The sequence below is a fragment of the Microcaecilia unicolor genome, chromosome 6 (genome assembly GCF_901765095.1).
Source record: "Microcaecilia unicolor chromosome 6, aMicUni1.1, whole genome shotgun sequence".
Classification (NCBI taxonomy): Eukaryota; Metazoa; Chordata; class Amphibia; order Gymnophiona; family Siphonopidae; genus Microcaecilia; species Microcaecilia unicolor.
Window position 1 is genome coordinate 314,276,113 of NC_044036.1, and position 26,255 is coordinate 314,302,367.

The following is a 26,255-nucleotide window of genomic DNA, read 5'->3' on the forward strand; positions in this document are numbered from 1 at the left end:
TGAAGCGACCACTCTCCTGGGTCTAGAGCATGCCTGCTCAGGTAATCTGCCTCCACGTTGTCTACTCCAGCCACATGTGCCGCGGAGAGCGCAAGAAGATGAACCTCCGCCCATTGACACAACAGCGCCGCCTCCTCCGCGACCGCCTGACTCTTTGTGCCCCCCTGACGGTTGACATAAGCCACGGCGGTGGCGTTGTCGCAAAACACCCGGACTGCTTTCTGCCCCAGCACACTCTGAAACGCCAGAAGCGCTAGTCGAATGGCCCGGGTTTCCAACCGATTGATGGACCACTGAGCTTCTACCTGAGACCAGCGTCCTTGAGCTACCTGACCGAGACAATGAGCTCCCCAGCCCTGAAGACTGGCGTCTGTGACGAGAACCACCCACTGCGGAGCCTCCAACGGCATTCCCTTCTCTAGATTGCCTGGGTCTAGCCACCACTGGAGACTGAGGCGTGGGGAAACCGGTAGCTGAAGGCGCACATCCAACTCTTGCGACAGAGGCGCCCACCGACTGAGAAGAGCTGACTGCAACTGCCGCATATGCGCCCGGGCCCACGGAACTACCTCTATGGTGGCCGCCATTAACCCCAGGACTTGCAGGTACTCCCGGGCTGTCGGAGCCGCCTCCGACAGAAATAGCCGAATCTGACTCTGCAACTTGCGAATCCGGGGGCCTGGCAGAAAGACCCGACCGTTCCTGGTATCGAATAGAACCCCCAGGTACTCCAGCGACTGCGACGGCACCAGGTGACTCTTGCCAAAATTCACTACCCAGCCCAGAGACTGAAGAAAATGCACCACTCGAGCAGTCGACTCCTCGCTCTCCGACTGGGACTTTGCCCGAATCAACCAGTCGTCCAGATACGGGTGCACCAGAACCCCCTGCTTCCGCAAGGCCGCCGCCACTACCACCATGATCTTGGAAAACGTTCGCGGAGCCGTTGCTAATCCGAAAGGCAGAGCACAAAACTGAAAATGCTTCCCCAAAACCGCAAAACGCAGAAATCGCTGATGAGCGGCCCGAATGGGGATGTGCAGATAAGCCTCCGTCAGATCCAAAGATGTGAGAAACTCCCCTTCCCGCACCGCGACAATGACCGACCTCAATGTCTCCATGCGGAAAGTGGGGACTCTGAGGGCTGCATTTACTGCCTTCAGATCTAGGATAGGTCGAAAGGCATCCTCCTTCTTTGGTGACCACAAAGTAGATTGAATAGGCAGCCCAAGCGGCGCTGAGTGGCGGGAACAGAGTACCACCACCCCCAGACTGATCAGGCCGCGCCAACGTGTCTCGCACCGCCGCCGCCTTTGAGTCTGGAAGACAAGGGGACTCCAGGAACCTTTCGGGAGGCGGCCGTCGAACTCCAAGCGTACCCGTCTCGCACCACTTCGAGAACCCACTGATCCGAATGTGATTTTGGGCCCAGTCCTGGTAAAACTGACTCAGCCGAGCCACCTACCCGAACCAGGGCCTGGACCCCGCACACCTTCATTGTAAATTACGCCCCGAAAACTGTCCTCCCCTGTCCCTTCCCGCGGTAGAATCACGGCCTCCGCGCCGATTCCCCGAAAGGACTAGTGTTCGCTGGAAAACCGACCTCTAAAGGCCCCACTAGTCCTCCCGGGCCTATACCGGGCGAGCCTCCTTAAACCGACCCGTCGGGAGGAAGTATCCCTGAACGCCGCCTTAGGACGAAAATCCGGAAGACAGGGGCCTTGGCATCGCTGAGACCTTTCAAACCAACTTATCCAAATCCTCACCAAAGAGCATGGCCCCTGTAAATGAAGAGAACAAAGCTTATGCTTTGGAGGCCGCGTCTGCGCCCAACCTCGCACCACAGCGCCCTACGTGCCCCCACCAGCATAGGCCATATTCTTGGCCGAAGCTCGGAGGCAAATCATAAAGCGCATCAGACAAAAAGGAGATCCCATTTCCAACTTGGCTAATTCCGTACCCCGGAGGTCCCAACCTCCACGGAGTCCATCAAGGAGTTTCTCGGCCCAACGGAAGCACGCCCTCTGCAACCAGCCCCCCACAAATCGAGGCCTGCAGGGCCAGGGCCCGACAAATCAAAACTCCGCTTGAGGAAAGCCTCAAGTCTCCTATCCGGGGATCCCGGAGAGGCAGTCCCCCCGTCCACCGGTATAGCCGTGGCTTTGGTGACTGCTGTCACCACCGCCATCCACTGGGGGGAGCCTTAAAGGAATCTCATCTCCTGTGGGAGCGGGTACAGCCTAGACATCGCTTTAAGACACTTTACAGGGAGAATCCCGGCGAAAGCCACTCTTGAACTACCATATCCCGGATATCCTTATTCATGGAAAAGACCGAGCCTGCCGCTGGATCCCTTAACCAAGGGATCCACCTGCCTAGCCTCCCCCGAAAACCGCCTCTGGCTGTTCGAACTTAAGGGTGGAAGAAACCTGCTCAATGAGATCTGCAAGCTCTTCCCTGTGAAAAATTCTCACTACAGAAGGATCCTCCCCAGGGACCACCATTCCGGCTCTTGAGGACCCTCAAACCCCTGCAGGATCCGCGCTATCACTCAAGGGCCCCTTCAGATCCTACAGGGGAGAATCCCTCCTCGTCGTCCCACTCAAAACGAGGCCTCTTAACCGGAGGCCGCACTAGCCCCCTCCCCCAAAGGTGGGGGTCCCGCCTTCCAGGCTTGAAACAGGGCCATACAAAATCCGGAGGAAAGCCAACGCCTCCTGTGACCCTCCGGTGCCAACTTCGGGGCCGATCCAGGGAGCAAAGCCGGGCCAAAAAACAGCTGATTCCGCGGGACGCGCTGAATCCAAAATGGCGGCCGTTCCCGCCAAAACTAAATTCGTTGAAAACGCCCTGCCGACGTTGCCTGGCTACTCCTGACACCCCCGAACTAGCTGGGCCATCCGCTATTAACACCGGGGGTGCCAGCCACCGGCCGCGACCTGCTTTGGATCGCCTGCACAGCCGCACTGACCGCCCTGCGCCTCTATGCCCCTACGCAGCACGCGCGACAGCGAAGGAGTTTGCCGCCATAACTTCAAAGCCCCGACCGCGCAAACACTCTGTTCATTCACACCGCTTTTCCCCCACACAATAGCCTCTCTGCTCTCCTCTCTGCTTCGCAGCAATAGGAACGGACCTGCCGACCGTTCTATGTAAAGAAAACTGCAGACGACTCTTAAAGGGATATTACCCCAAAACTGCAGACGGCTCTTAAGAAATATTACTAATTCCTTTTGGCAGCTGTAAAGTGGTGGCTCTCAAGGCTACATCAGAGAAGCAGTCCGAGGCCAAGCTGCCAGCGTCTCCAAAAGAGAGCAGCACAGGGGGGAGGGACCTGAAAAACAGTGTGACACCCAGGGGGAAAACTGGGCCCCCCGGACCCAGGGCCCCGAAGCACTTTTTTTTTTTTTTTTTTTTTTTTTTTTAACCGACGTACAGGGCATATGCCAACCAATAAATAAGGAAATAAGAGGAGAAACCCCCTTAACTATAAGAATCAACTACCTCACCAGACTATTAAAGACTGCACAGGCTGTCCATCTACCTCTGCTGAGACTGAGAAAATACTGGCTAGTGAATGTACTGCACAGGTTATATATACAGTATTCAAAAGTTCAGTGTTCTCAGTCTCCCTCTGCTGGTATGAGGGACATAACCCATGCGTCTTGACCGGTCCTGGAGGGTCGTGGAGGAAAATGAAAACTTGTCCTTTGGTGCTTCAGGGGTTTGAAAAGCGTTGAGCTTAGTTTATAGGATGTAATTTTTTGTACCATAACATTGCTAATGTGTTGATTATTGGGTTAACTTGTGGAGCTTGTATTTATTTTTCTTTACTCTTATCCACCTTGAACTTCTGGTTAGAAGGATAATAAATTCCAAATGAAATTGGGGAGGGGAGTAGTCTTTAGACTTGTAAGCATGTACTGCTAGACTACATAGGCATAATTTTACCACCATTTTATGAGATGCAACTTTTTTCCTACACTGAGGTAGCAGTTTCTTGAGCTGCCTAATTTCTTGAGTAAGATTGTTTCGCTTATTGAAAAATGTGTTGCTCTCCCCAGATATAATGAATAGAATAAGCCATTTAATGTTTTTTTTACTTATTTTGGCATTATTAACTTTGTTTTTATGATACTTAAAGATCCTAAATATTGAAAATTGAAGAATTTATAATATAACATAGTAGATGATGGCAGAAAAAGACCTGCACCGGTCATCCAGTCTGCCCAACCAAGATAACTCATATGTGCTACGTTTATGTGTATACCCGACTTTGATTTGTACCTGTGCTCTTCAGGGCACAGACCGTATAAGTCTGCCAGGCACTAGCCCCGCCTCCCAACCACCAGTTTCCGTCCCCACCACCGGCTCTGGCACAAACCGTATAAGTCTGCCCCAGCACTATCCCTGCCTCTCAACCACCAGCCCCGGCTCTGCCACCCGATCTCGACTAAGCTCCTGAGGATCCATTCCTTCTGCACAGATTCCTTTAATGCTTATCCCCCGCATGTTTGAATTCCGTTACCAGTTTCATTTCTAACCACCCTCCCGCGGAGGGCATTCTAAGCATCCACGTACTCTTTACGTGAAAAAATACTTCCTGACATTTTCGAGTCTGCCCCCCTTCAATCTCATTTCATGTCCTCAGTCGTTCTAACCGCCTTCGCATCTCTGGAAAAGGTTCGTTGCGGATTAATACCTTCAAATATTTGAACGTCGTATCGATCACCCCTGTTTTTCCTTTCCTCACATGTTTAGTTCAGCAAGTCTCTCCTCGTACGTCTTGTGACGCAAATCCCATACCGTTCTCGTAGCTTTTCTTTGCACCGCTTCAATTCTTTTTACATCCTTAGCAAGATACGCCTCCAAAACTGAAACACAATACCTCCAGGTGGGGCCTCACCAACGACTTATAAATCTTGTGCAACCACTTGTAGCCTAACTTCCATATGCCTCTTATGATGCAAAGCAAGCCAGAACTATAACGCAAAGATCCACATGCCACCCCAAGCGTATGCTTGTTGCCTGTTGTAATAAACATCACTGATGGACCATATCATTGGGGGATTTTAACAAAACAGAAACAACCGCGCTTACCAAGGCAGTCTGCATATGCTTTTTACAGGCAGAGGTGAGGAAAATACTCACCAAATATTCCAACTCTCTTGGATAAGTACATAGCACTGCTACGTCCTGGGAAAAGACCAAAGGTCCATCAAGCCCAGCACCCTGTCTCCGACAGCGGCCAATCCAGGCCCCAAGAACCTGGCAAAAACCCAAAATTTAATAGTGATCATGGACTTTTCCTTCAGGAATCTGTCCAGACCCCCTTTAAAACTCAGCAAGGCCAGCTGCCATCACTACCTTCTCTGGCAGTGAGTTCGAGTCTAACCACACGCTGAGTAAGAGAAACTTTCTCCGATTTGTTTTAAACCTACCACATTCTAATTTCATCTGTGGTCCCCTGGTTCTTATTTGTTAGAAAGCGTAAGCAAACACCTTCACATCTGTCCGCTGTATCCCACTCATTATTTTGTAGACGTCTATCGATCACCCCTCAGCCACCTTTTCTCCAGGCTAAAGGAGGGGTCCTAGCCTTCTTAACCTCTCCTCATAGGTAGTCACCACCATCCCTTTTATTATTTTCGTCGCCCTTCCCTAGATTAAAGTGTGCATGAGAACACAGCACAGTGGACTAGGACAGTTCAACCTATAGTATTAAGAGTATGGTTGTGAGACCAAAAGGAAGCTACTCTTATGAGTAATTACTACTACTACTACTACTTAGGCATTTCGATAGCGCTGCTAGGGTTACGCAGCGCTGTAACAATTTTAAACAAGGGAAGAACAGTCCCTGCTCAGGAGAGCTTACAATCTAAAGGTACGAACTATGTAGTCAGTGTAGGTATCATGAATGTGGAAGGTGGTTAGGCGCCAAAAGGAAGGGAGAAGAGATGGCTTTGAGTAATTACAACACACCCCAGTCTCACATAATACAGGTATTTTATCACCAGTCTGGTTGCATTTGACAGACCATGTCTGACCATTCTTATTAAATGCAATCTGAAGTTGAATTTTAACTCGGTTGTGTCCATTTTTATACCCTCCTACAGGACATTCAGTGTGGGACAGTGATTGATGTCAATATCGACTGTGCGGTGAAGCTCGTTGGCACAAATTGTGTTCTGTATCCTGTCAACAGCAGAGACTTACTGCATATCTGGGTGAGAACATTTGGGCATCTATTTTAATTTCAAAATTGGGGGTTTGAGGAGACAAAACAGACCACTTTGGTTGAAATGAAATGGAGATTGCCACTAAAGTACTACATGTAGTGACAAAGGGGGCAATATTAAAAGCACTAGGAAAAAATGGCCGTTTCTGAGCGAATGAAACGGGCGCTAGCAAGGGGCCCCCCTCCCTCCGTCCCTCGAAGCTACTTGCCTTGTTCGCTGTGGGCCGTTTCGGCCCTCGAGTGTCATAGCTCCGCCCTCGACGTCATGACGTTTTGACGCGAGGGCGGTGCAGACTCTCCAGGGCACACCGGATATCTCGGGCGCCTCAACTTCCGTGGAGGCTTCAGAACGTTGGGGTTGCCTTTTATATATATAGATTTCAGTGGATAAAACAGCAATTTTGTGCATTGAACCTGCATTGTGATCACAGGGTAAAAGGCAGGAAAGTATATATGGCACTTGCATTTTCAAAAACCAGGCACATATTTTCTGCAGGCTCATCTACATCTGTTTCAAAGCATGAGCAAATACATGTGCTTAGCTTCAGCCTTTTGGTTCCCTGTCAGCTTTTGTTTTCAAAGAGAAAAGCATGTTTCTCTTTGAAAATAAGTTTGCTGATCCATGGATAGAATATACCTGCAACATCTGCCACCATGTGATGATTCAGAATTTATAGCCACTGTTCATAATTTAAGTATTATGAAGGCAAAGCTCTGTGTGATGAGGGAGGGGATGCAGCTGTGGTAGGTTTTGGCCTTTGAGGTCAGGAAGCAGAGTTAGTTTGTGTTGTCAGACTCGCAACATTTCCAACCAGCAGTTTTAGAGGACCCAGTTCATAATGAATTTTTACCTACTTGTCTATATGATTCTTCCCCCCTCTCCCCCCCCCCCCACCCCCCCCAAAAAGAAAGTAGTCTCTTAGCCCAACCTGTTTACATTCTACAATGGATAATGTTCCTAGGCCACGCTCCAGAATGGTGCATTCAAGTAAATGATCAAGATCTGAAATTTATGAAAGTTTAAAATATCGATCTTATAGAGAAGTATATACATAAGTGTGTTTGAAAAACCACCAGAACCAGAAGTGCACTGATTTTTCTGTACAAACTGTAGACTGTTTAATCCATGTAATAACATGTTCATTAAAATATGTCTGTTGTATTACTATACTGCTTTTCTTAAACATAGTCTACTCAAAACGCATAGGCAGTGTTTGGGATGAGCATTGAGTAGGCAGCATCAAAACCAGACCAACCCACCCCCGATATATGTTACTACAGAATTGGGTCGCCATTCCTAGGCTGCCGTCTTCTTTTCCCTGCCCCCGCCCACCAAATCTCATGTAAGCAGGCAAAGTAACTTAAGCACATATCAAGAATAATTTTTAATGAAAAGTGCTTAAAATCACACCTCTTGTTCAAGAGTGGTGGGGACAGAAGCATGGGATGAATACAGAAGATTCCCTGTTTGTGGGTTTTTTTTGGGGGGGAGGGGGTAGAAACTCTGGATAAAAAACTTTTACACAAACATTTAATTGCAGGGAGACATCTGTAAAAGATTCTTTTCTATTTAATAATTGTAAGAACTCAGCTGGTGGGAAAAAAGCCCTGCTATGGGGAATGTCTTTGCCTCCCTTCATCTGCTTATAGCATTACTTCTAAGAAATCCTGAAATCCAAAAGAAGAAGCAAAATATCCCACAGAAAGGCCACAAGCACAAAACACCGAAGTAAGGTGGTGCAATGGACCTAATAAATCACCAGAAGGGATACAGGAAAGCAGAGAAAGTCTTAAGCTCAATAACGTCTGTACAAGTAACACTGACCCGTGTTTCAGCATAATCGAATAGAAGTCACAAACTTGCTCATTTGTAAACGCTTTGTAAATGTTTTTAAAAGAGCCACTATCAGCAAGGAACTTGCCCAAAGGACATTAGCTTCAAACCAGCAGTGTCGGTGTCTACATGAGTTTTTTTTGCTTATAACATTCCTTCTAACACATTTGTCTGTTTGCTTTTCAATAGCCCTTCCATGTATGGAGACTACATAGCCTATGAAAGCTGCTGGGGCAAGGGTTTACGATTGAAGGACCAGATTATTCTGATGCTGTCCAATGGTGCAATAGGTAGTGAACCGGTCCTGCTGCTCTTATTGAAGCTGCTTCTGTCTTAGAATTGGTACCTCATGTTGGAGACTCAAATTTAAAGTTTAAGACTAGTGGCTGCTGTGTTACAGCCCAGAGCTATGGGATGTGAAGACAGTGTTTTATTTAAATTCCACCAGTGCTTTGATTTTTCGCTATCCTTGCTCTCCTTAAGGTATTGAAATAACGTGCTAGGTTTCCTTCAAGAAAGTCAGGTCCCATTGCCCTCTGTGCTTATATGGTATTTATTTATTATTAAACTTTATTTTACCACCTTTTTGAAGGAATTCACTCAGGCGGTATATAGTAAGAATAAGTCAAAACATAAGCAGTAGATAGTTACATCAGTAAAAATATTCAAATACAAAGTAAGGGCTTATGTTGACACAAATATTTTAATAGCATAAGGGTGTAAGCAAAGATGGAACATATAGATAAGATAGAGTAACAGGAGTAAGCAAATAAGGGACTATTTTAAAGAAGGTTGCAAATGAGGTCAGAGAGGTGCTTGACCATTATCTTAGGATAGAGTGGATAAACATGTCTTGCTATAGTATGTGCAGCCGGTGTCATTTACTACTACTGTAGGCCTGGTTGAAGAATCAAGCTTTCACATACTTGTGTAAGCGAAGCCTTTCAGGGAGCACATTCCAGAGTGTGGGGGGCTACTCCAGAGAAGGCTCACTTGCGAGTATCACATTGTGTGGATGCCCTTTGGAGAGGGTGTAGTTAGGGATACTCTTTGGAAGGACATTAGTGACCTTGAATATAGGATTATTTTCAATGATTGTATATCTTGTACTGGATGAATTAGAGATTGTATGCAAAGTTTTTGAGGGTATTTAAATGTGCATCAGATGGTATCTGTTCTTTGTAGGTCTGTATTCCTCTTCTGATTGCTGCTTTGGTTGTATGAAAAGTATTTCATCTCTTAATTTGTTTTTCTTCAGGGTTTAATATTAATGTCAGCATGCTTGACTTCAATAAGTAAAACAAATATTTGTATTTTGATATTGCAGTCGTTTCAGTTGGTTGACCCTTTTGATTCTTGGGTTCATTATACAGGCAGTAGGAATGTGTTAACTTTTTCAGGAAAAAACAAAATAGAAAACTTAGTTTGCTAATAGTGTAATGATGGTAGATGGGGCTCACTGGGGAGCAGACCAGGGTTCATTAATTTGTGTATAGTTGTGCCAGTGCTGGATAGTTCAAAATATCAATTGTTGTGCTTTACTTAGAGAGCTTTTCTTGGTGTGTTCTATATTTTTGTTAAAAACTACTTTTAGATTTTGTATTGTATTTGTCTGTAAGGGTATTAACCCTTTGAGACATGACAGTTCTCCCTTTTAAAGAGGAGGAAAGGGAGAGGGAACAGATCTGATTCCTCTTCAAAATTTGAAGGCTTGAAATGTAATACCTTGACAGGGTCTTGATAGGTCTTCTACAGCATGAAAAATGATGCCCTGGCTGAGTGCCTGCAGAGATTTGAGCATTTACAGAGTCCACGAGGTTGTGGAATAGAAGCCATTGTAGAAGTTCTGTGTACAGATGCAGTTCTTTCTGTTACAGATGTTCCATGAGCACAGAGGATGGGTCCAAGCTTTATGATGTCCTGCCCTCCGTCAGTGACTCGGTAACATATTTTCTATTCTTTTAATACAGTATTTTTTTCCATATTTGCTTGAGTAAAACTAAACCAACCCAATAAGTTCCATTGCTGCCAAAGTTAGTTGGAAGCACTGGAAAATCAGTTCTTCCGCTTGTCCACAGAGCTCTTGAATCTTGCACTGCACTACAAGATTTACATGTAACTCCTCTTTTCCCTTCCTCCAACCCTCGGTCAATAGTTCTCTTTTTAAGTTACCTAATGAAGGGGTGAGAGTTTGATTTTAATTTACAAAGTACTCCAGTTGTTTAATGCTCATCTTGGCATGCTTATTCTGTATATTATTGATAACTTTTGCCTTAAGTTGATATCTGATGTCTAGGATTTGGGTTGACACTGCTACTTATTTGACATTGGGGCTCGTTTTCAGAAGAAAAAAACGTAAAGTGGCATAAAGCAGCATTTGGACATTTTGCTTGCCAAAACGTTCAAATTGCTATTTTCAAAACCTGTTTTGCAGACTTTATGCATTTCGTCTGCAGTGATCCAGATCTCAAGAGGGCACGTTGGGGGGTGGTATTAGGGCATTCCTAACACTTGAGACATTTTTCTACTATAATGGAACAAAACAAAAACATAAAGGGCTCAAACTAAGATATTTTGAGCTAGACCCATTTTTAATAACAGCCACAAAAAAGTGCCCTAAATGACCAGATAACCACTGGAGGAAATAAGGAATGGACTTGCTTTACTCTCACATCCCACATCCACTCCCCAAGATTATTTTGGAAACAACTATTCAGAAGTATTTATCATCCATTCCATAGTATCCCTCTAGACCAGGTGGGTTATGCAGTCTGACCAGCAGATGGAGACGAGAACAAACTGAGCTTCAAGTGAGCCTATAAGTGGGGTGTGCAGTCCCTCAGGAAAAGCAATGGGTTCTCAGTCTCAGCAGATGGAGGAGTGGTAAGCCTGTGCAGTCAGTTACTTGTGGGCCCTGGTATTTCTTTTTTTGTCTTGAGTTTTCTTCCTGGTGCAACTGAGTAATACACAGCAGGTCTTGAAAACTAGGTCCACAGGGTAGTACTGAAGGACTAGATTTGTCAGTGGGAAGATAATTCCCACCTGAACAACCCTATCAAGCTTAAGAGTCTTCACAATATATGTTTCAAATAAATACCACATCTTCCTATATTCAACATAGCAAGTGTAGCCCTGGCAAAGTCCAAGTTCAGCAAATAATCTGACAATGACACTTGCATTAAGACTTGGCAGGACTGGTTCTGGGTACAAGAGGTAGGCTCTTCCTGAGGTGGTTTGTAAGATATATATATATATATATATATATTCAGGCTTAAGAGTCTTCACAAACTATAAATATCCTATATAATAAAACCCACCTCCAACGTTCTGAAGCTGCCTCCCTGGTGGACCGTGGCTGAAGCTTCCTGCGCTGTCACGTTCCGTACTTCCGCTTATGTCAGCCGCAGCAATGACCAACAGGACACCAGCATGAGCCCTCGCCGCAATGCCGCACCGCCCCCAGGCGTGCACACTCGGCCCTTCTCTCTCTGTTAGCTCTGGTCCTGCCCTCATTTCCTGTTTCCGAAATGAGGGCGGGACAACAGCTAACGCAGTGCCGACGCTGCACCTGCACGCCATTTAACAATGCTTTTGCTTTCCTGTGAAGAGGATTTCTATAATTTGGAGCGAGTGCACCTGGAACCATGGTACTTGGAGGGAGGGAGGGGAACCCTGGAACTTGGAGGGAGGGGTGATGCAGCAACTCAGAGGGCAGAGAGGGAGGGAGACCCTGGAATTTGGAGGTAGAGGGGGGGGGACGACCCTGGAACTCGGAGGGAGGGGGGCCACCCTGGAACTCGGAGGGGGGAAGGGAGGGGGACGACCCTGGAACTCGGAGGGAGGAAGCGGGGGGACGACCCTGCAACTCGGAGGGAGGGACAGGACCTTGGAACTCGGAGGGAGGGAGCAGGGCCCATGGCGCACACACTCATTCTCACACACACTCTCACATACACACTCGCACCCAGTCTCACTCTCTCTCTCTGTCACACATTCACTCTCTCTCTCACACAGTCTCACACACACTCTCTCAAACATACACACTCCGAGGACAACCTTGCTAGCGCCCGTTTCATTTGTGTCAGAAATGGGCCTGATTTACTAGTGTATGTATATATGTGTATATATATAATATAGTTTGTGAAGACTGAAGCCTGATTATATATATATAATCAGGCTTAAGAGTCTTCACAAACCACCTCAGGACGAGCCTACCTCTTGCACCCAGAACCAGTCCTGCCAAGTCTTAATGCAAGTGTCATTGTCAGATTATTTGCTGAACTTGGACTTTGCCAGGGCTACACTTGCTATGTTGAATATAGGAGGATGTGGTATTTATTTGAAACATTGACTACTATTTTAATATACTAAGTGGAGGAGTATTAATGGCTGGTGCAGTGGGTGAAGATCATTACTGTCATTTGTAAAGCTAACTCATTTGGAGACATTCCAGCACTCTACCAAAACCCTCATCCACACCCTTGTCTCCTCTCATTTAGACTACCGCAATCTGCTTCTTGCTGGCCTCCCACTTAGTCACCTCTTCCCTCTCCAGTCGGTTCAAAACTCTGCTGCCCCTCTCGTCTTCCGCCAGGGTCGCTTTACTCATACTACCCCTCTCCTCAAGACCCTTCACTGGCTCCCTATCCGTTTTCGCATCCTGTTCAAACTTCTTCTACTAACCTATAAATGTACTCACTCTGCTGCTCCCCAGTATCTCTCCACACTCGTCCTTCCCTACACCCCTTCCCGTGCACTCCGCTCCATGGATAAATCCTTCTTATCTGTTCCCTTCTCCACTACTGCCAACTCCAGACTTCACGCCTTCTGTCTCGCTGCACCCTACGCCTGGAATAAACTTCCTGAGCCCCTACGTCTTGCCCCATCCTTGGCCACCTTTAAATCTAGACTGAAAGGCCACCTCTTTAACATTGCTTTTGACTCGTAACCACTTGTAACCACTCGCCTCCACCTACCCTCCTCTCTTCCTTCCCATTCACATTAATTGATTTGATTTGCTTACTTTATTTATTTTTTGTCTATTAGATTGTAGCTCTTTGAGCAGGGACTGTCTTTCTTCTATGTTTGTGCAGCGCTGCGTACGCCTTGTAGCGCTATAGAAATGCTAAATAGTAGTAGTAGTAGTAGTAGAACCTGGGGACCTGGGTTCAATTCCTAAGCAGCTCCTTGTGACACTGGGCAAGTTGCTTAACCCTCCATTGCCCCAGGTAACAGATTTTGAGCCCAGTAGGGATGGAGAACATAACTGCATAGAATATGTAAATCACTTTGTACCACAGAAAGGTGGTATATAAAGTCCATGACCCTATACCCTTAGAACCCAAGTTTAAAATAATATATTCGTTAAAACTGTTGTTGAATCTTTCACCTGTATACCCACCAGTCATCTATGAACATGCAAAAAAAACAAAACAAACCTTGATTGATTTAGAAAAATACATCTAGTATGTTTTTGCTATAGAGGCCTAAATGAAAAATGTCTTTTCCTTGACAGATCTCTACAGAAAAGCCAGTTTGATTCAACAAGTAGGCAGCTGGCTGTATTTCTCTTGTGTTACTAACTTCACTTTTGTTTTTAGGGACTCTTCTTTGATGATGCCTATGGCTTTTATCCTGGGCAAGTGCTTATTGGACCCTCCAAAGTGTTCTCCAGTGTGCAGTGGTTATCAGGAGTGAAACCAGTTCTCAGTACAAAGAGCAAGTTCCGAGTGGTAGTGGAAGAGGTAAGGATCAGCAGGTAGAGATACTGAAAACTTGTATATTCAGATTTATCATTACCATACAGTAGGTCATTATTGCTTGATTGCTCCTTTATAAAACTTGTCCACTGTCCTTTGACGTATGGAAACAAGCATCCTCCTGATGGCAGGGAGGGGAGCGGAAGAATCCTCGTTTAGCTGCAGTGCAGCCTAGGCCACATACAGATATCATGAATGGAAAAGTGAGGGAGCATAGGTTAGTCCTGTAATATAGTTCATAAATTGCTCTTTTCAGCTTAAGTGGAGAAATAAGCTGAAAGGTTGAAGCTTGAGAGGTCCATCTCCAGTTATTTTGGAAACCTTTCCAGGTAAGTGTGTGTGAAAATTTGCTGAATATGCAGCTTTATTCTAGATTCATAATGTATTCAGCTGAGTGCTTTATTTTTTTTAATGCCTGTTTTCTGCTTAACCTAGAAATGACAAGTTATAACGAAATTCTTCCATAGCATTCCCAGCTGTATATAACCCGTCATGTGAAGGAAACAGCTTACATCATTTATATCACCTGGTTTTTAAAACAGACAGGTCTAGTAGATGGGTTTTGAAAGTGTAACTACTTTGTGGGCATACTGTGAGATTCTGAATATATATTTTCTATGGTATCCAATTCTAGGTACAGGTGACAGAGCTGAAGATAACTTGGATCACTAAAAGCTTTTGTTTGGGGGGCACAGAGTGTGTGAGCCCTCCACCCACTGTTATCACACAGGAAAACTTGCCCAGGTTAGATCTCATGTCTATCCATCCATCTATTGTGTAAACACACACATTACTGTCTTGTCTTGCTGTTGATGGAATATACATGTATAGTGGACTCGAATGTGTCTCAGAAGCAACTGTCTCAAGATGAGCAGTTGCCAAAAGTTATGCTACTACTAGGAGCAAGCTGTTCTTGCTCCTAGTAGTACCTTTATGTTCTGCATTTGACACCAGTCAGAGATCAGGAATTGCATTATGTAATGATTCCTACCATTGAAAAGGAAGATAATGCAAGCTTTTAAACAGCTGCTCAAATCTAAGTTTTAATCTTGTATTTGAGGAAGGTTATGCTTTAGTATGGTTTAGAAACAGGAGTAGTAAACTGGGGGGGGGGGCTTTGTAATTGTATTTTGCCTAGGAGCTATAAGGTGAAATCCTACTGGAGGCTGGTGCTCATTTCCTCATGCACCGTTGAAATTTGAATTTGAGGATTCTTAGTATTGCTGTAAGCCACATAGAGCCTGCCATAGTGGGAATATGTGGGATATAAATGTTCTCAAATATTTTAATTTTTGTAAACCCTTAATGTCTTGAAGCAATATATCAAGTCAGTACACTTTAACTACACTGTAAGTTGCTCTAAGCCCTAGAGATGGAGTGATGAAGTGAGTAGGCAACGGGCAATAAAGGGCCAGATGCACTAAGCATTTTTCTGCTAAATACAAAATAGGGAAAACCTCTAGTACCTCTTGCTCAGTAACTTTCCCTTGTTTGATGTATTAGCAGCAGAAAAGGCTTGAATTTGGGTCTCCTGGTTCCAAACCAAATCCTCTACCAGGAATTTGAGTAGTATAGCAGTATAAGGAAGAAATCCAGTGGTAGCCTAAGAACTAGTTTGGCCTGATTTTTCAATGGTACATGAGGAAATGAGCACCAGCCTCCAGTAGGATTTCACCTTATCAGATTATAGGTCCTAGGCAAAGATTAGGATCACTATAAGATGTAGAGCTTTCAGTTAGTGACTTTAAGCCATTGGTTTTTATTGTTGGACATTAAAAGTGCTGAACGTACCAAAGAGTTTTTCTAATATGTTAATGTCTTCAGCAGGCTGTCAGTTTGCTTCTCTTGTCACACATATATAAAGTACAAAAAGGTTAATGCTACCCACACCACAGTTTCCTTTCCTCCTTTTGCTCTGACAGGGTGAAGCGTCTAGGCTGCTTTGACCATGCTGAAAGGCAGCTTGGGGAGAGATGTCTGTACGTGTTTCCCGCCAAAATTGAACCAGCAAAGATCACATGCGAGTGCCCAGAAAGAAATTGTGTTCTAGGTGATGGGGTTGTTGCTAAAAAGGTACATTACAGATCTTAGATATGAATATAGTAATTCATATGCTTTTCTTTTTAAGTGGTAGAAAAGCAGAGAAGGTAACTCAGCTGCCTTGTTTCTGCCATCAATTATTAAGTTACGGTGCTCTTGCCAAAAAAAAAAAGCCTTCTCTTTTCAAACAGCGCTACAGTGTTTAAGAAGAAATGCAAAATCTTTACTGCTTGATTAAATAAGTTGTTTCAAATGAAATAGTTATTGCATTATTTACTGTGGGACAGTGAATTACATTAGTCTAATCTTTGCTGTTGCTTCGGTTTTCAGAGACGTTGAGACCTTTTTGTCAGGGTTTTGCTCCAGTGCAAAACCAGTTTTAGATTAATCAATGACCACATTTCCATTACTTTCCATGGGGCAATGGGGACCACTGAGAGAAAACTAGATCGTTGCCATTAGAGCAAGTCCTTACGGCATGTAAAGATTTGTTTTTGGGTGGGAGGGTTGCCAGAATTTCAGTAGAACATTTCACTAACGAGATATGGTGTGGGTTCTGGAAAGTAGCCCCTTCTGTAGCAGTAAATCAGAATCTCTACTGACCAATATAATTGCTTTTGTGCCTGGTTTTATTTTTTCTTCTACAGGTAAAACGATTGCTGAAGAAACAGGCAGTAAAGATAGTGCCATGTCCCCAGGAAGTCACCATGGGGGGTGAGCAAGCTGATGGAGGTACCACTGCCATTACTGATGATAGTAAACCTCCAACCGATAATGGTACAGAAAAATTGAAGATTCCCAGAAAACATACACTAGAACCAGGCAATCTAGACATTCCACATGAGGCTACCAATGGCACCGTGAACACTGTAGAAATAATAGTGCCTGCCGAGGGTGGGGAGCAGAAAAGCTGCATCACTAAAGCTCAGCTTGAACCATCCACTGCAGTCAGTGATATTTCCTTGGGCACTCAAGAGTACAATATCCACTCCATGGAACAGGATGCTGACGATGAGGCTGCTGATGACACAGATGAAACCAGTTCAGTGACATCCTCTGCTAGCTCTACCGCCTCCTCCCAGAGTGGATGTTGTGGGCGGAAAAAGAGTGTCCCCTTGTCCATAAAAAACTTGAAGAGGAAACACAAGAAGAAGAAAAGCAAGATCTGCAGGGAGTTCATACCTGGTGATAGGTACTTGTTTTTTTATTGGCTACTTTATAAGATGCCGTTACATAAAGTGGAGGAGTAGCAGACTGAGAACCAGAGAAGCCAGGGTTCAAATCCCACTTCAGCTCTTTATGATCTCAGGCAAGTTGCTTAACCTTCAGGCAAGTCACTTAACCCTCTGTTGCCTCAAGTACATACTTGGGATTGTATATCCTCTGGGAATGTGAAAAGAACTACTGTACCTGAATGTACAGTCATTTCACCTTCAACTATATCTGAAAGCCATGAGCTAAATCCAAAATCCCAGCCCTTTAAAGTAGTACTTATACCTATGCAAACACTACCTCTACTTCTTTGATGTCTGAATTCTATCTTTTGCCATTTTTAAGTGGGTATATTTAGTGACAAAATTTGTAGGTTTCGTACGTCCACATGTTAATTTCAGACTTGTTTACTTATATGTGCTCTTTCTCAGGGTTGCTGTAGAGGTGGTCACCACCATGACTTCTGCTGATGTGATGTGGCAGGACGGCACCATTGAGACCAACATTCGTTCCAATGAGCTAGTGCCAGTCCGTCACTTGGACAGTAATGAATTCTGTCCAGGAGATTTTGTTGTGGATAAGAGAGGTATGATGAAGTGGGACAGGGTAAATGGCAGCTATGGATCTGAACACCACACCCAGACATTGTGTAGAAAACAGAATGTATTTTAAGACCATATCCAGGATTGACATTGCAGGAAAAAAGGAGGGGTCTGGTGGGTTATTGTGCCAGACTTTGGAGTGTCCAAAGTTATAACCATAGCACTGCTATTGGATAGTTTATTTCAGCATTCTTTGCTTTGCTATGTCCATTTTTGGTTAGTATGAATTTTTCATGCTAGATAACATCTGCAGTCATAGTGGTGTGTAATTCAAAGAGATTGATGGAAAGTTAAAACTACAGTGCAGAATAACATGCTTGATCAAAATTTTTTTGTTTGTTTACCTCAAAGCCCAGGCGTCCCAGGACAGTGTGGTATATGGTGTTGTGCAGTCAGGTGATCATATTGGCCGTACCTGCGTGATTAAGTGGTTTATGCTGAAGCACAGTGGGGATGATGTAGAGGTGAGAGAGGCTGCATGAATGCTTATTTTTAATTTCCTAACTTATGTCTTAAGAGTTCAGAAATGGGTACTCTTATACTATTGAACTGTTTTTATATGCATTCTTTTATTGAAGGGTTATGTCTGATACTGTCCCCCTCCTCTCCCTTTTGGAAAAAAGTATTCTGACAATCTCTTTCCATACTCTTTCTAATTGTTAGTTGATTGGAGAAGAGGAGGATGTTAGTGTGTACGACATTGCTGACCACCCAGATTTCCACTTCCGAACCACAGACATCGTCATCCGTATTGGGGACACTGAGGAGGAAGCCACAACTGAGGTGAGTTGTTTGTTTTGTTTTGTTTTTTTTTTAAACACTAGCTGCTTTTTGATAGCATAAAGTGGTGAGTTGGGTCTGATCGTGCAGTTTGTAATAGGGTGGTGGCCAGAAAATTCACAGAGAAAGAACTGTGATAATTTAAAACAGGGGAAGGGATGCTGTTCTCAGCTTCCAGAATTATATTTCTTAGAACTAGGCCTCAATTTAAAATAAGTCATTGTGGCAGCATGCAAAAAAAGGGGGGGGGGGGGGCGTACTTTATTGGTGGTTTGTCTTCCAGTGGTGGGGGGGGGGTGTCTTCTCTTGCCAATACCAGATGTATTTTATATGTTAATCACAGCTTTGCTTGTTGGACTGACCAGGGCTTAGTAATTTTCACAAAATCTGAAGAGTAGTAGTTCAGGCAAAGTAGAACTGGGTGTGAATAGCAGAGCTGGTTAAAGGATGAACTGAAGGAGACAGAGAACTCAATTCTTAGCTTACTAAACCTTAAATGTTGTTGAAATCCTTAGCCACTAGATGTCTCCCTTAGATCTGCAGTTCAAGTACATTTTATTTCCATTTATAGAGTTACTAAAAATAGTAGAATACAAGAGGATGACATACCACATGTTATACAGTATATATCATTTGTTCATCTCATATAGTGGAGGAGTGGCCTAGTGGTTAGGGTGGTGGACTCTGGTCCTGGGGAACTGAGTTCGATTCCCACATTAGGCACAGGCAGCTCCTTGTGACTCAGGGCAAGTCACTTAACCCTCCATTGCCCCAGGTACAAATAAGTACCTGTATGCAATATGTAAGCCGCATTGAGCCTGCCATGAGTGGGATAGTGCGGGGTACAAATATAACAAAAATAAATATAGTTAACTCTCTTGGATTACATAATCAAAAGATATACAATAAAAAAAATAGGACTCTCCAACAGCCCCTACTAACCCAGTACCCTTTCCCATATGCAACTATGACAACCAGGTTTTGTGCATCTCTCAAACATGTTATCAGTAAGCTTTTATTTATTTATTTGTTGCATTTGTATCCCACATTTTCCCACCTCTTTGCAGGCTCATTGTGGCTTACAGTACATCCCCAGGCAATTTGGAGTGCAGGAGTAGCTTAGTAGTTAGTGCAGCAGACTTTAATGCTGGGGAACTGGGTTCAATTCCCACTTCAGCTGCTTGTGACTCTGGGCAAGTCACTTAACCCCTCCATTGCCCCAGGTACAAATAAGTACCTGTATATACTATGAAAACCACTTTGAATGTAGTTGCAAAAACCACAGAAAGGCGATATATCAAGTTCCATTTCCAAGCTGTGGGTGTCGGGTTCTCGAGGCAGAACTGGAATTCGTGAGCCCTTGGACCACTGCCGAGGAGCGGCAGAGGCAGGCAAGACCACCGTGGAACTGGATACAAGGAAGAGCAGGACTGGAACTCTGGACTGGAGTAGTAACTGAGACAGGCAGAACAGGAACAGCTTCACATGCGCTTGACCACCGTTCCTCAAGAGTTGAGCTCCCAAGTGCGGGTGGCCGGCAGGACTTGCAGGGCAGGAACTGAAGACCCAGAGGACCCACCCTGGGTCTAGGATACACGAGGGAGGCTTGGCACAGAACTAGACTAGGACTGAAAGCTGCTGCGCAGCCACTAAGCAGACTGAGCAGACAGGATGTGCACAAAGACTTGGCAGGAGCAGGGGCTAGGATATACATACAAGCTTGGCAAAGCAGAGGCTAGGAGGCATATACAGGCCTGGCAGGGGTCAGGAAACACATACAAGCGTGGCAGAAGCGGGGTTCAGGATATACCCTAGCTAGGCAGAAGCAGGATTCAGGATATATACTCAGGATATACACTAGGCAGAAGCAGGATTCAGGATATGCACTAGCTAGGCAGAAGCAGGGTTCAGGATATACGTACAAGCTAGGCAGAAGCAGGACACAGGAGATACGTACAAGCTGGGCAGAAGCAGGACACAGGAGATACGTACAAGCTGGGCAGAAGCAGGGGTCAGGACATACATACAAGCTTGGCAAAAGCACACAGAGAGTATCAGGGTTCAGACTATAGTCTGAGACAGGCAGCAGGCAGAGAATATCCGGGTTCAGGCTGTAGTCGGAGACAGGCAGCAAGCAGAGAATATCCGGGTTCAGGCAATAGAGACATGCAGCAGGCAGAGAATAAACCAGGCACTAGCAAAGGTCAGGGCAATGGCTGAAGCTCAGGAGCTAACAACCACCGACAGGGAGCAAACAAAGGCTGGAAGCTAAATAGCTCCAAACACAGACAGGGATCAAACACAAGCTGAAGCTTCAGCAGCTCCCAACACAGACAGGGAACCTACAAAGGCTGAAGATTCAGTGGCTCCAAACACAGAGTGGAGCACCAGAAGGACTAGCAGTCCACAGGCACACAAGCAGAAGGGCAAGAGCCCACACAGGACTAGCAGTCCACAGACATAATAAGCAGATGGGCAAGAGCCCCAGAGACAGGCTATGTGGCAGCGCAACAGTACACTCACTAACCTGACGACCTTTTGGCATAACACATGCAAAGGCCCTGAATGCCAGTACAGCACTTCCTTATGAAGGCTCTCACTGATGATGTCACCTACAGCAGGACGGAAGCAGGAAACACACTGACACCAGAGAGAGAGACTTGACACACACAGGAAGGACAAACAGGAGCCATCTTGGAAGCTGGAACAGAGCAGGCGGAAGCCATCTTAGATGCTGGCTCCCCAGAGAGGCATAGCCCACACAGGTGAAGTAATCAGCACACAGAGACAAAACTAACACAGAAACAGACAGAAGCCAGCACAGATGCTGACCCCCAGAAATAAGGTAAGTCTGAGGGTGGTCACGGTCACAGACGTGACCGTGGGTATTCTTTTGGCAGAAATGGGGGGGGGGGGGGGCATGCTTATCCAACAGTAAATGAATCCATAGACTTGGTTATGACCATCTACCAACAGGTGAAGATAGACTGTACTAAACTGAACTGTCATATAGGGCGGTAAGCTCTTTGGCCCGTTAATATGTCTCTATCTTCAGCAGGCGGTGGACAGTGTTAAAAGTACTTCAGTAAAACTAAAAAGTACAATGAAGAACACATTAAAAAATGTAGTTAGGTAATAGCTTTTTTTGCTTTAACTTAATATAATACTCGATTTAAAAAGTAAGTACCGTAAGTACAGTGAATGCAATTATTAATGGTTTTATCCCAACAACTTTATTGCTCTACAATTCAATCCACTTTGCTTTTAGTAAAGCTAAATTTTTGAAAATGACTCTCTCATGCAAGTGTACTTGAGTCATTAATCCAGGATCGCTAAAAAGGTTCAACAACTGCACTAGCAGAAAGTGGATTGTTTAGTCTGATAAAAAGTTCCTTCAAATTAGGCCAGGTTACATTATTACTGATACCCTCTGAGTGGATCTGGAGGTTATGAACAAGGGAATCTCTGATTTGCATCTTCATATTTATCTTCATTATCATGCTGTAGAATTATAAAGAAGGCTTTCACAAATTTGGAATCAGTCTACTGTTCTAACAATTTTTCATCTGATGGCCAACTCTGAATATTTTTGAGAATTGATGCAAGTCAAATGTGTGGGAACCCTTCAATTTAAAGCCAGACAAGCAGACTTGCTGTGTAAAGATTCTTCTCCGAGGACAAGTAGGCTGATATTCTCACATGTGGGTGATGTCACGTCGGCCCGGAGGATCTTCTAGCAAAATCTCAAAAGTCTCTTCCAGAGCATCCCGTCACGTGAGATGATCCCATCGCGCATGTTTTCCCGCTCGCCGCACGGATACGCTCAATTCTTTCTTTTCCGCGTCTGAGGAGACAGAGTTCTGGCTTCAGCGCTTCGCGTTTTCCAGGCCTTCGGAGTGGAAGTTCTCTTCTCTTCTTCAAACGAGTTCGTTTTACCCTTTTGGTTGTTTTACAAAAAAAAAAAAACGTTAAGTCTTCGTAGTTTTTTCGTTTTCTAATTTTCCTTTCTTTTTTCGTGCAACTGTTCTTAGGTCGCTTGATCGGGTATTTTTCCCTTTTTTGTATGTCTGTTTTTCTGACACAATTGCGGTCCTTTGATTTTGCGGAGGCGATTTTTCCCGCAATGTCATCGAAGACGCCCAGCGGCTTCAAGCCATGCGCCCACTGCAACCGGACCATCTCTGGCACTGATCCGCACTCCTGGTGCCTTCAGTGCCTTGGGCCCTACCATCTTCAGGAAAGTTGTAAGTTGTGCCTAAGAATGAAAAAGCGCACTCAACTTTCTCGAGAGGCCCAAAGAGAAAAGCTTTTTGGGTCCGGTACCTCGATGTCTGCGTCGACATCGGTACCGTCGACATCAAGGGCAGCGTTGGCATTGGGAGACCGGGGTACAGGCTGCCAAGAGACCGATGCACGCTGGGAGCAGTGATGCATCGAGCGGGTCTCCACCCGCCTCGGCGCTTCCTGCTTTGCAGGCCCCCCGGGACTGACCTCTATCAGACCCGGCCCCGAGGAAGCGTGTGGATTCCACGTCTTCCTCACCGGTACCGAGGAGTCTCGATGGTGGGCGTCGGGTGAAGGCCAAGAAGCACCATCATTGTTCTCCTTCTCGACACGGTACTGCGAGCTCCAGGTCATCGAGGCATTCGGTACCCGAGAAGCGTCGGTGCCGAGAGGATCACTCTCCCTCTGTTATGGAGGTATCGATGCGCAGGTCGTCTGGCAGCCTGGTACCGGCTCCCCAGTCTCTGCAGATTCTGCCTCTGACACCCACACCGGCACCGCAGCCTTCCACGACAGCTTCCGTAGATGAGCACATCAAGGCTATTTTTCCAGATTTCATGGAAGCGGTGCTGCATCACTTGCGCCCGGCACCGGTACCGACGGTGCCAGATGCTCCTGCGGCACTGTACCTCTTGCCGGTGGTGAGGTCTCATTCTCTGGTACCGCTTCCGGTATCAGAGCCGGTTGCCTCCCGGGTCGACTCTCCATTGCCTTCGGTGGAGGAAGCTTCACCGGAGTCTCCTGGGGAGTCGACTTCTCGACACAGTCATCGAGGTCATCGCACCTCTGTCGAGACGGGCTCGGATCCAGGCTGCTCTTTCTGAGTTAGCCCCATCCAATGATGGCTCATCTGATGAAGATGGGGGTCATGAAGTTTTCTCTGCCGAGGATTCTCTAGGTCTTCCGTCTGATTCGACCCCCTCACCTCAGAGACTGCTCTCCCCTCCGGAGAGTTTGTCTTTTTCATCTTTTGTGCGGGAATGTCTGAGGCCATTCCCTTCCCTGTGGAGACTGTGGATGAGCCCAGGGCCAAGATACTCGAGGTCCTGGATTATCCATCTCCACCTAAGTCTTCTACCACAGCTCCTTTTTTTCACGATACATAGTAGATGACGGCAGAAAAAGACCTGCATGGTCCATCCAGTCTGCCCAACAAGATAAACTCATATGTGCTACTTTTTGTGTATACCTTACCTTGATTTGTATCTGTCATTTTCAGGGCACAGACCATATAAGTCTGCCCAGCACTATCCTTGCCTCCCAACCACTGGCTCTGGCATATACCGTATAAGTCTGCCCAGCACAATCCCCGCCTCCCAACCAGCCCCTCCCTCCCACCACCGGCTCTGCCACCCAATATCGGCTAAGCTTCTGAGGATCCATTCCCTCGGAACAGGATTCCTTTGTTACACTCAGGGAAGTGCTGATGAGGAACTGGGAGAAGCCTCTTTCTTGTCCAACTATCCCCAAAAAGGCTGAATCCCAGTATCGGATCCACAGGGAACCCAGTTTCGTCCGGCCTCAGTTGCCTCATGACTCTGCGGTGGTGGATTCCGCTCTCAGAAGAGCTAAGAGTTCTAGGAACTTTGCCTCAGCGCCCCCGGGGTGAGAACATAGAACCTTGGATTCTTTTGGGAGGAAGGCGTATCAGGCTGGCATGCTCGCTTCCAAAATTCATCCATCTCTTTTCTATCTGAGTACATCTCGCCTTCGTCGCTGTCGTCGTACCTCTCCTACTCTCCGTACTCTCTTGCTCCTTCCTGCACAAATAGGATGAGAGCTGATGTGGAGGACCAGGATTGGGGATTGTGTTGCGTTCTGGGATTTCCATGTCCCGCCCTGGGTGAGTACTGCTTCGGTACATCCCACCAGTCTATGGATTGATCTGCTTGATGATATGGAAGGTAAAATTATGTATCATACCTGTTAATTTTCTTTCCATTAATCATAGCAGATTAATCCATAGCCCCTCCCAGATATCTGTACTGTTTGTGTTCTGGTTATATTTCAGGTTCAAGTTTAGTCTTCAGTTCCTGTTCAGGAGGACTTCGTGTTCAAGTTCTTCCACTTGGATTTCCTTGAGTTGACGATTTTGTGTTACAGTGAGCTGCTGCTTCCTCACCCCCCCCCCCCCCCCCCCCCCCCCCCCCGTTTTGACTGTGGCTGGATTGATAACTAAATTATGCCAGAGCTCCCTCCCGCTTCGTGTGGTAGTAGGGTAGTTTTGTATCTCTCTCGCTTCGGCGGTGTTAGGGTAAACCAGCTCCTCCCGCGGTTGCGGTAGCAGGATAAGCCAGTCCCCCCCCTGTCGGCGGGTGTGGTTTCCCCGCCCCCCGCTTCTGCGGTGGTGGGCTGGAAAGAGTGTCCCTTTGTGGGTGTAATTCTCTATGTGCTGAGTCCTGCGGATGGAGCTTTGATATCGACCATACTGAGGAGTTTCTGGCAGCACATGACCATATATAGGGAGGCAAAAGATTGCTCTCTATCTCCACCTGCTGTTTCAGGTCAATTTTTATGTCCTCGCCCTTGCGAGGCCCAATTGACCAATGTTTCTTGTTTTGAGTGAGCCTGGGGGCTAGGGATACCCCACATGTGAGAATATCAGCCTGCCTGGCCTCGGAGAAAGCGAAGTTTCTTACCTGAAGCAGGTATTCTCTGAGGACAGCAGGCTGCATATTCTCACATGTGGGTGACGTCACGTCAGCCCGGAGGATTTTCTAGCAAAATCTTAAGTGTCTTCCAGAGCGTTCCGTCGCACGAGACAATCCCATTGTGCATGCGCGCATATGTTTTCCCGCTCGCCGCGCGGACACGCTCCTCAGTTGAATCCAAAAGATGAAAGAAAAGCAACTCCAAAGGGGAGGTGGGAGGGTTTGTGAGAATTGCAGCCTCTGTACCCCTCAAAAAAGAATCACCAACCACCACTGTCTTTCACTTATTGGCCACTGATCCAGCAGCTTTGGGATTTTTGATCGTTGTTTCATCTCTTCTACTTCTAGGGCTGCAAACCAGTTCTTCAGTTCAACAGAAGGTGTGTTTGGGTGGGGGGGGATGATTTTTGCAGGATCTGGGGCTTTGTGTCCCAGCTGTCCTTTTTCTGCACATCTCCTTTATATTTGCTGGCGATCCCCGTTGCCTCGATGGATTTCTGGTTGTCTTAATCTTGCCACCTTCTTTCTTAATTCTTGTACTTCTTTCATGAGGGATTCAACGTGCATACAGTTAGCACATGAACCAGACCCTCTCCTTGGACCAAGCATTCAGTCTGGACAGAGGTAGAAGCTGTAATGAGAGCTGCAGCTTTGAGGGCACAATGTTTCTTAGCCATACTTCAACTGTAGCAGCTTTTTGTACGTGTGGATAGAATTAAAAAGGCCTACCAAAAATGTGTAGAATATGTTGGCCTTGAAACCAAATCTCCAAGGTATTAAGACATCTTAGTGCACCTCTGCTTTGCAACAAAACCCTGCCTCCTAGACTAGGTGACTGCCTTAGAGAAAAGGGAG

General features: G+C 45.9%; 1 protein-coding gene across 2 annotated transcripts in view; it reads left to right on the forward strand.

Annotated features, from left to right (window-relative positions):
• Nucleotides 1–26,255, forward strand: part of UBE2O (ubiquitin conjugating enzyme E2 O) — a 126,713-nt gene that overhangs the window by 43,797 nt on the left and 56,661 nt on the right. Inside the window, exons 3-12 of one of the 2 annotated variants that reach the window (XM_030208196.1) lie at nt 6,117–6,227; nt 8,263–8,358; nt 9,948–10,013; nt 13,673–13,816; nt 14,466–14,575; nt 15,754–15,904; nt 16,519–17,063; nt 17,515–17,669; nt 18,037–18,149; nt 18,349–18,468. In XM_030208196.1, coding sequence (XP_030064056.1) covers nt 6,117–6,227; nt 8,263–8,358; nt 9,948–10,013; nt 13,673–13,816; nt 14,466–14,575; nt 15,754–15,904; nt 16,519–17,063; nt 17,515–17,669; nt 18,037–18,149; nt 18,349–18,468 — 1,611 coding nt within the window. Of the gene's footprint in view, nt 1–6,116; nt 6,228–8,261; nt 8,359–9,947; nt 10,014–13,672; nt 13,817–14,465; nt 14,576–15,753; nt 15,905–16,518; nt 17,064–17,514; nt 17,670–18,036; nt 18,150–18,348; nt 18,469–26,255 lie in introns of those variants that run through there. The other variant, XM_030208195.1, reaches the window with a different exon arrangement.